We start from the raw sequence: 10,789 nt of genomic DNA on the forward strand, positions 1-10,789 counted from the left end.
CCCAATCCCTATCTGTCATGGAGACAGCTGGCCTTGCAGCTGGCACAGTTCTCCCCACGTCAGTGCTTAGCCAGGCAGCAGTGGGCAATTGCTCCCAGTAAGCATCTACACGTGTGCTACTGCACAGTATGTCATTTTGTGTTAATCTAGTACCTGTATTTTTTGGTACTTGCAAATGGTGCATTAGCTTAATTTACTGGGTTGCAAGTCCCAAGCATATATAGATGCTGATGCTTTACTGTGCATGTAGATATGCCCAGTCTATCATAGTCATAGTCGCTGCTCTGCTCCAGAGGCTTTATCACCAATTACAAGAGAGTCTGTCGATCCCCGATCACCCTGACTAGCCACCTTGAGATGCACAGACAAGGCAATCATGGAAGACAATAATCCTCAAGTGCAAGTGATTGCTGAAGAAGATCACCCACGCCAGCCAAAGTGATAAGTGCTGGGGAGGGAGGTCTTGCACTGGAGTTAACCACTGGGAATTACTATCTCACCACTACCACTGCTGGGAATCTTTGCTCCTCACTACCTGTGGGGATCCCAAAGGCTCCTGTGAAGGGTGTAAAGGGTGTATCCTGGTGCCTTCTTTCAGAAGGTTTCAGGTGTACAGATTCTCACACACCAGAGAGACTTGTACTTACAGGCATTTTCTTCTTGAGAATTGATGTGTTTGTTAGGTTTAAGGGTTGGTGGGATGGAAATAGTTCAATGGAACAACATGGGAGGAGAGAGGGGAGAGGGAGACAAGGACAGTAAGAGCAGGGATGGGAGGAAGGTAACAGATGAGAAATGAGGCAGAACTGAAGAGACTGGTGACCCAAGTCCTCAAGAGGTTGGAGCACAAAGCCAGTCAGTACAGAGCAGACCAAAACCAGCCATGCTGCTGGGAAGGCTTTACCTTTGTGGCTGCCTGGACATCCATGGGCAGTGGCTGCATCTCGGGCGTCAAAACGTAAAGTGGAGTCATCTTCCTGGTCCTGCATCTCCAGTCCCCTGTGTTGCTTCTGTGGGCTATTAGATTCTGGGGGATAAAGACACTCTGGCTGGCCTGCAAAACCAAGAAGAGTGGTTAGTGCTTCCACATTTCAACTGACCCCACACAGGAAATTTAAACCAGAATTGAAATGAGGAATTGCTTCATGGTAAGTATAAGACAGTCTGGGTTAGGATTTTTTTTCTCTCTCTTTTTTATTGAAATCTTTCAAGTTTTTGAAGATGAAATTAAAAGAACCATCAATTAAAGGTTTCAAAAGAACCATCAGTGAGACTTAGCAGCTTCCTGTTGCTGCAGTCCCTAGAGTCCTTGAGGAGCATGGGTCCACTTTTGGGATGAGGAAACTGTTCAAACTAAATGCAGCAGGATATCTGCATGGCACTTGGGCAGTTTTGGAGCATCCAATCCATTAAGCCTATCCACCCTTCTGGAGTCCTAGAAAAAACTGTTCACACAGCTCATTTTGTACCATGCCTTTCTCAGAGCCTAAGTACATTAATCCAACTCCACCTTGAGAGATAGAAGTATCACTTAGGCCCTCAGTGGGGCAGAAGTGATCCTGCTGTGCTCTGTCCATTTTATCTCATGTCTATTAAAATAGACCATGGCCAGTGCGACATCTGGGGCTGGTGAGGTCAGGGCCAGGAGGCGGCCAGGGCCAGGGCTGGGAGGTGGCCAGGGTGGCGCGGCACCGGGCAATGCCACTCCCCCTCTTGACCCTTCCTCCCCCCTCAGAGGTGCATGCTCAGCCCCTACCCTCCAATTTTGTTTTCCTCCTCCATCTATGCCCTGTGTCCAGCCACTTGCCACCACTGGCTTCACGTTCAGCCACTCGCCACCCCCTTCCTCCACCCCGCCACTGTCACCGCTGCTGCTAGCTTCTTTGGGGCAGGGAACTCCAAAAAGTGGTGGGACGGCCCTGGACCCCAGTGCCCACTTCACTAACCCACACTGTCTTTGTCTTGTTGCATTTCTGGCCCCATATATCCTTCTCTTCTGGTTGCCCAGGGAGCTAGCCTCAAGAGGAGGGTTGATGAGTGCCCTGGGCAATGCCTAGTCCATAAGCAGCTGGTTAGAGCACTTTGCTGAGAATTGATAGATGCAGGTTTAAACCTCCTCTGAGTGAGGAAGGCCTAAGTGTGAGTCAACCCTCTTCTGAGGCAAAAGCCTTGGCTCCTGAGGGAAAAGGGGTGGGTCTCTTCCTTCCTGTGGCTCTTCTGTGACTAACAACCCCACAGATTTTGTGCCTATGGGAGTGGAATAATATCACTACAGAGCATGTCACCTGAATGGGTCTTTCTGAGCATGCTTAGAAGCACTAGCTTATTTGTACAGAAAGAAATTGCATCTAAAAATATGCATCAGGGGCCCAAAACAACACATGCACAGCTAAAGCTGGAGGAAGAGACAGAGGCACAAGATCTTGCTGTGGGAAGGTGACTGAACCTGAGTTGGTTGTGTGTTTGGTTTCTGAGTGTTTGCTGTGTGGGCTGTGTGTGTTCTGGGCATGCGCTACCTGAGTGATTTTTGAGTTATTGCTGGGTGATTGCTGATTGTGTCTGGCAAAAGCCCTAACAAGGGGGCAGAAACAGACCAAGCCCAACAAGGTATAAAAGGAGGCTTCAGGAGTGATCAGGGAGTGAGCGAACAGGGGTATTAAACAAGGCAATCCTTTAGCAGGTCAATTTTCAGCCATCACCCCTCTCCCCCCCAGGGCCCCCTTTGAAGGGTAGCCTTTAAGGTAAGCTCTTTTGTTTGATTAATAGTACCTAACCTACATACATATAGTATAAGTAGCTAAAACTGAAGTTAGACCAATACAACTAAGTTGCCCTATGTAGTCCAAATTAACAGTCATCACAGCTCTGGAGACTGTGCTTTGTTTCCTCCTGCTGTTGCACACATTAAATTCATATTATATTGGCCCGTGGGTGTGTTGCCCTGATTGCCCCCCCCCCCCCCCCCCAGTTATGCTGCAGGCACTGGTCACATTCACCAGGTTTTGTCAAAATCCTTTCTTGTATTGAAAGCTAAAAGCAAACAGGATTCGAGAGCACTGAACTAGGTCTCCCAGCAACCACACCCAGGGGAACAAGGGTAGGTTTCAAGCCCTATTGAAAGGATGTAGTTCTTCCTTTTATCCCACAGCCCTGTGTTATGCTGTCTTGAAAACAAGACCAGCCATCACAGTGCAATAAAAGTCAGGGATTCCTTCACAGTGCCACAGTTCGCTCTGACCACCCAACAAGGCATAGCAGAGGGACAATGCAGACTCCAGTTTCATACAGAGTAAGAGACCCTAGAGAGATCATAATCAATAGCTCCTTCCATAAGAGACAGTCCCTGAGCCACTCCAGTGATATGTTACCAGGGATCCTGGTTTTCTCTGATTAAAAAAAAATCCCCTATTTTTGGTTTAAAAATAGTAACCCAAAATCCTAATTTTTCCATGATTAAAATGAAACACCACTATATACATATCTATATATTAATGGTATTTCATTTTAGTCATGGAAAAATGTGGATTGGGGGTTACTTTTTTAATCCAAAAATTGGGGATTTTTTTTTTAAACCAGAGAAAACCAAAATCCATGCATATTACTGACAGAAAGTACTCTCAGCTAATACATCTGCCCAGTAGGCACAGTTATACTCCTTTACTAAATAGGAAAGTGGCAGGACATTGTGTCTGCTAACTATGCCCAGGCATAATGGAGTTGGTAGGAATGTGAGGTGCAGTTAGCCAGTTTCATTAGTCTGCATTGCAGCCATGTCTAGGGTGAAACAACCAAGATCACAACTTCAGTGGGCTCTGCGCTGGTGAACTCATACTGAGAAACAGTAGGTACTCAGGAGAACACATAAGCTAATACCGGGGGAAAGGCTACACTTTCAAGCACAGAAGTCACAGTGATCTCTACTTGGTCTCATTACAAATCTCTACTTGGTCCCATTACATTTTTGTTGGATTTAAGAGTGAGGTGGGAATAGCTCAATGAAGATGCAGGTGAGGAGAATCAGTGGAGGGAGACAGGGGTGGTACAAAGAATAAGGGTAGGAAAATATCAGGTAAAAAGTAAAGCAGAGTTTTGAGGAATGTGAGTAGAGATGCAGAGACGATCCCAGCAAGGTGCAGGGCCCAGGGCAAAGCAGGCTACAGGGGGTCCTCTCCCTGTCCCACAGCACACTTGCACAGGGGAGTGACAGACCCAGCACACGGGACATGGCAAAACAGGTGGCAGTCGGAATAGGCAAAGAGCCGTCAACATTGGGCTAAACTGCAGTCACGGCCTGTCCGCCTGGCTCTATGGGGCCCCCCAAAGTGTGGAGCCTGGGGCAGTTCCCCTGATTCGCAGCCCCCTAGGGATGGCCCTACCTGGAGGGGTTCAAGCAAAAAGCCAGTCAGCACAGGGCAGGGAAAATCCAGCTAAACCTGCAGAAAAGGCCATACCTTTGTAGCTGCCTGGACATCTGTGGGCAGAAGCTGCACTTCAGGTTTGCCTATTTAAGATGCTGTATCCATCCTTATCCTGCATTGTGCTATGTTACTTACTTGGGCTATTAATTGCTGGCAGACAGAGATGTCTTGACAGGTCTAGAGTCCATGTTGTGAAAAGGAGGTTTTGTTTCAGGATCTCGGCCAAGATCACACAGGAAACCCACACCGAACTTGAAACAGAGAAACTTCAGCTTCATGAGCGAATGTGACATTATTAGGGTTGGAACCTTAGATTTCTGCTATAGTCTCATTTCTGCTTTACTGTCTGCTGAAATCCTTGTAGTTTTGAAGGTGAAATTAAAGAAACTTCCTGTTTCAATGGGATTTTTGTTCAGATTTACTAGTTGCCTTTCACTGTAGTGCTTGAAGTCCTTGAGTGAAAACTAACGTTTCTGAAGTGGTGCCTTGTGTCTGTCCAGGTGTGCCTCAAGTCTAGAAAGGTTGAGAACCACTGCTCTAGTTGTTCCTTGAATAGTGGAAACACTCCAAGTGCTGGGAACACCCAGAGTTCAAGGCAGTCCTGAATGCTGGAAGTGTCGCACGTGCCAGGAGTCCCCGCAGTCTGGGAACTGCTGAAATTGCTGCTGTTGGCACTCAGGGTGTGGGGGAGCAACAACAACCAAGGCAGCAGGCAGGAAACCCAGGGCAACTGCAGTCTCACTTTCAATGCCTCTGGGGGAAGGGAAAAGGATAGCAGTGCTGTCGAGAAGTCTCTTGTGTTGAGTCCGGCAGCAGGCAGGCTAGATCACACCCAGCTGACCCTGGTTCCTGATACAGCCAGGGTGCCAGAGGCCAAACTACCCATAGCAGATCACAGTTGTTTGCATGGGCATGACTGTCTGCTTATAAGCAGTGGCAGCTCTTTCAGTGCCCAGCAAGATAATCCACAGGATACATGCCTCTCTATTTAATGTTGGCTTTTTGAATCCCTGTTCTTTGTTACCTCCATCCTGCCTGTTGATTCCTAGTTTCCCAGGCCGCAGCTTTGCCTGTGGTCTCTTTTCTTTTAGATTCCAGCCTGGACATGTCTGTTTTGGACCAGCTGACGCCTAGCACCTTTGCTCCAGATATGCCAGCTCCACAACCACTGCCTTGGTCTGGATTGCTACTTCTGAGAGCCAGATCCTGGCATGCAGCTTTAGTATGGCAATCATCCCTATCCAGGTCCCCTACAGTTAGAGCTGTCTGCTCTGCTCACCAGCTCCCTAGCTGCAGTGTAGGCTAATTGCGAGGGGGTGCTGTACCAGGCTTCATATGACAACTGACCCTCTGATCTCTTGGTAACCCACTCCTTACTGATAGCACCCGCCTACAGGTCCCACTGTTCCCCTGACCTAGTTAACCTCTTCCTTTCTCAAGTGCAAACTAGTCAGGGAAGTGGCAAGCTGTAACATTACAGTATGAACACAGTTAAATAAAAAAACAGAGGTGGGGTGGGTGGGGTGAGCAGGGCACCAGGCACAGGCACTGAGAGGACACAAAAACAGCTGCTGCCACTCCTAGCCTTGCACTGCCACCACCAGTGATGGCCCAGCTGCTATCACTGTCTTGTGTGTCTCTGCCTCCCAGGCTGGAAACTGTGCAGTTATGTCTTTGCAAGAACCAGCACAGTGGTTATTGAATTTTCTTTTTCTTTTTCAGTATCTTTAGCATTCTGTTACTTCCTATTAAATGTTGGGGGGGCAAAGACATTCTGACTGTCCTGTAGCACCAGGAAAAATGCTAAATTTCTATACTTCAGCTCAGGACACACACTACTCTTACACCAAACATGGGGGGCAGGGGAGAGTGCTTGGTTTTGGGACATAGGTCAAGGTTCAACCAGTTTTAATTAATGCATTTTGATCAGAGAGCACACAAAAAAAGAATATATACTGGCATGTCCTGGGGATCATTAATAAGCATGCATGCAATTAGTAATGGAATCCACTGGAGAAGTTTAATTTACATATATGTGATATTTAGAAAAGAGAGAGGGAGGGAAGGCAGAGAGAGCTGAAAATAGAAAACTGTGAGGGGAGAAGGAAAAGATATATTCCCCAGGCCTGCAGCACTGTTCCTTTCTTTCAACTCTTGGACCTAAAGTGAGAAGATATGCTAATTCACACTGAAGTTCCCCCTCACAACACCAAGTGAAATGCATGATCTGTGTTGCTTGAGCTGAGATAACTATTCATTTGTATTAGATCATGGCCACAAGTTGGCCTACTTGACAAGTTTGTGGCAATCAGGCACATCCAATCAAAAACCAAATTTCCATTTTAAAATGTAGATTTCCAGCCTTTGTTGCTATAAGTGATCTGAAAATGGGATCCAAGTTTAAGCAGATGCTGTTTAACCTTCCTGTGTTTGCAGAAGGCCTGCAACTTTGCATTTGGGAGATGCAAATAATATTTTTATGCCAGAATTAATTATGCCACTGAAGATGGAAGACACAGGAGATGGGGTGAAACAACAGAAGTGGAAATAAGAAATTGCTGAGGGGAAGGTAATGCATAAGCAAAATGCAGAAGATGCAAAAAAAGGAATCGGAATAAGACCAGAGAAAGGAGAAACAAATAGCAGTAAGAGCCATATTCTTAACTGGAAATAAATTTAATCAACAGTAGATTCTAAAAGGTACAAGTAAGTAATATTAATAATTGGATGATGAGTTACCAGGGGTAGGGTAACTTCTAAACATTACCTCTGTGCAGATCATTGAATGGCAGCCTTGGGAGTGCCACAACTGAGTGGGGAGAACTTGGAGTCCTGAGTTAATGCACTGGCCCCTTGGACCTCAATTACAAGATTTGTTCCCCTTCATGGAACGAATCTTACAGAACTGTTCTTGTCCTTGGGACCCCAAACCTACAACACTGAGACTGTATAGGGATATAAGAGTTAATGATGATAAACACTGGGAGAAGTTGTTAAGCTTCCTGCTTCAGGGTCTAAGCCAAACTCTGTTCCTGAGCAGGATGGAACTCCAAAAGATCCACCATACCTCCAAATGCAACTGCAGGGCATTCACACCTTCCCTGGGAGTCTCTGGTTCTACATACTGCAGGAAGCACAGTGCTGGGCTAGTTGGATAGTGGCTGTAATGAAGGTGGGCTAATCCCCTGTGTCTTTATATTGAGGGCTCAGCAAACAATGGGACAAAATGTTCATGATCATTTTTTAAATTTCTGAACACCATTTCTATCAGGGCTCGTTCTCTTACTTCTCCTGGTTTCTGCAAAGTCTTTTCGAAGTGCTGTTTGGTTGTTCATGAAAAGGGAATGTTGCAAGTTAGTTAAAATGTGTTTAGTCAAGACACTGTGTAGGTTGGAGTCAGTCTTGTCATTCAGTAAGATCCCTGTTGTGGAGTTGCCCTGGAGAAGCAGAAGCATTATCCTCTCTGTATAAAGCACAGTTGTTCCCTTAGGCTGGAAACAGACGTTGCCTTTCGTCATCTTTGTGCTGCCATAATTTTTTTTTATTGTACCACAAAGTGATGGCAAATGGATTTCCATACCTTTTGAAACTACCACAATGTGGCCACAAGCAAAGGTAGTAATAAATTGTGCCACTTTATTGTGGAAAACAATAGGGTTGTGCAAAGCTTTGGTCCCTGATTCGATTTGGCAGAGATTTGGCCCAATTCGGTGGCTGAATCTCTGAATACAAATCGAATTAAAAAACCCTTTAATTTCTCCAAATCAAATTGGAACTCTCTGAATTGATTCAGAGAGATTCAGAAAGATTCAATGATTCAGACATAGACACAGCTTTAAATGTTTTTTCTACATACCTCAAGGTACCGGGTGGCTCGTCAAGGCTGAGATGCTGGGGTGGATGGAGCATCCCACAGGAGCACAGGGGGCTCCCTAGTGTGCTTGGCAGCAGACCCAGAAGTGGACCAGAAGTACTTTTGGTCTACTTCCAGGTCTGCCAGGCAGCACATGGAGGGGGACCCTGTGTCCCCCCAGCTCAGTGACTGGTGCCTTTTGGGTCTGGGGGGGCACCTGGGATCCGCCAGCAACCAATTGCCACTCCCCAGTGGACCCAGAAGTGGACCGGAAGTACTTACGGTCCACTTCTGGGCTCACCACCGAGCATGTGGATTGGCCCCCCGCGCTCCTGTGGGACTCTCCATGCTCCCCAGCATTGCAGCATTCACAAGCCGCAGCTACTACCTCAAGGTATGTAGAAAAAACATTTAAAGCTGTGTCTATGGCCAAATCGCTGATTCTCTGAATCAGTATTGAATCTTCAGATTCAGATTCAGCTAAATCAAATCAGGGATAGTGATCCAAATCAACAAATCAAATCACTGTCCCCAATTCAGGCCAAATCTGAATCCAAATGAAATACAGCCCCTTTTGCACACCCCTAGAGAACAACTGTTTGCTTTATGGTGCAAGAGCACATGCAGGCACTCAGGGGCCCAGTCCTACAAGCCCTCGGATTTCCTGTGTGAGATTGGGCCCCTCAATCCTTGGCAGTACCTGCCTAGCTTTTCCTGCCTCCAGATACATACCTGTGACTCTCTCTGGGGAAAGTCTCTGTAAGTGGAAAAAAAAGGGCTCCTGTTTCCACAGACTTGCTCTGGAGACTGTGAAGGTTGCAGCAAGTGGGGAACCCACTTGCTGTCCCCAATTGCAAAGGTGCATCCTGGAGAGCCTGGCGTGCCTTGGTAAGCAAGGAATACTGGGAGACTTCAGTGCAATTCTGGGGCTGGGACCACCAATCAGTTGTCAAATTCCCATTTGTGAGTTTTCTCTGGTGCAGTCCCAGGACACATCTATAGAAGCTGGGAACACATAGCCCATTGTCCCACAAAATCAATATGTAGGAACATGTGTGACACATCTCACCCAATGAAGTGGATCCACTGTGTTGCAACACATCCCAGCCCAGCTGATCTGCTTCATTTTGGCAAAATCTATTTATAGCCTATGATAGCCCCACTTTCAGCCAAACTGTTTAAACCTAGGGGTGATATATCCCCAGTCTCTCTTGACTCTTCATACTCATATAAAAGCATTCCCTATTTGCCTGGGAGATGGTGACTGAGAAATAGAGGACAGTATTTTATTTTATGAAACACCAGTGGGCTATGATCAGTGGATATTATACAATCAAAGTAATGGACATAACATAATAATATATGTCCATATATACTGGTATAAAAATCATAACAGTGAAAAATTATTTACATAAAATCATAGAAATGGAAATTCACAGTGCAGCTCTTGGTATTGATCTAGAATACTTTTAGCTTAGGGTCCAGCCTAAATCATGGATGAAGTACGCTGTAAGGCAGCTGCTTTGATTTTGCTCTTTTCTCTGTGCGACCCCTTTTGTCTGCTTATTGGTAGAGAGGCCCCATCAGCCTCACTGCTAGCTGGCAAGGATTCCTGATCAGGGCATGGGGCTGGGACCTGTCCCTGACTGGGACAGTTCCTGCCAGCTCTGGGCTGAGTAGGGAAGTGTGCACGTGCACAGTCCCCAGAGCTGCCTGGGGACTGCCCAAAACAGGACAGTCCCTAGTCACCTCCAGACTGCATGTGCACACTACCCTATGTGGCCTGGGGCTGGCCAGAAATGGTCATGGTAAGAGGCAGGTCACAACCAGCTCCAAGCTGGGTGGGGAACTCTTCCTTTGCTAGGAGCCCCCATTCCAAGTTCTGCAAGCACTGAGTTGGGGCTGGGGAGCTTGTTCCTGGTCATGTTGAGCCCCAGCTCAAGTCTGGGATCGTGCCCGGTATGCAAAGGCCAATAAAGATACCAGGGGTGAAAGTATAAAGAAGGTTTATTGCTAGCAATAAAAGGTGTGAGCGGAATAATTTCACGTAACAAGCACCCAGATCACTATTTCTAAGCATCTCTTATATAGGAGTTTTCAAGTTCTCACCAGCATATTTGTTTGCTGATTGGTTGTAAGGAGTGATGCAAGAAGTTCTTTACTGAGCATGTCTCTATACCTGTGTTTTAGCTATGTATCTCATTTACATACATGTATGTTTCATTAGCATACTTTTTCCCCACCTAGGGGTGTGATTTTTAGTATTTTAATGAGCCCTTTTAACCCAGTTCCCTGTTTTTTTTTCCTTTTTGTTTTCAAGCTCCCTTTATCTCAGACTGTCTCCTCCTTATCATTGCAGATGGGCATTCATCACATAACATTCTGTTTGCTTTGTCTTGGGTAGTGTTTTCTAGGTCACTCCTTACATTCCCCTCTATGGAGCATTTTTAATTATTATTATGATCGCTCCATTCAATTTGGCTTAACAAAAATCTAGTATCATCAGCTTTCTTTGTTT

At 46.2% G+C, this 10,789-nt stretch overlaps 1 protein-coding gene across 1 annotated transcript in view; it reads right to left on the reverse strand.

Moving 5' to 3' along the window:
• Nucleotides 1–4,604, reverse strand: part of LOC109285733 (C-type lectin domain family 1 member A) — a 54,740-nt gene extending 50,136 nt beyond the window's left edge. Inside the window, exons 1-2 of the mRNA XM_059726759.1 lie at nt 4,452–4,604; nt 905–1,054 (exon numbers count right to left, since the gene is read on the reverse strand). Of these exons, the coding sequence (XP_059582742.1) occupies nt 905–989 (85 nt within the window). The 5' untranslated portion in view covers nt 990–1,054; nt 4,452–4,604. The remainder of the gene's footprint in view (nt 1–904; nt 1,055–4,451) is intronic.
• Between the last annotated feature and the right edge of the window lie 6,185 nt (nt 4,605–10,789).

The sequence above is a fragment of the Alligator mississippiensis genome, chromosome 4 (assembly GCF_030867095.1).
Source record: "Alligator mississippiensis isolate rAllMis1 chromosome 4, rAllMis1, whole genome shotgun sequence".
NCBI lineage: Eukaryota > Metazoa > Chordata > Crocodylia > Alligatoridae > Alligator > Alligator mississippiensis.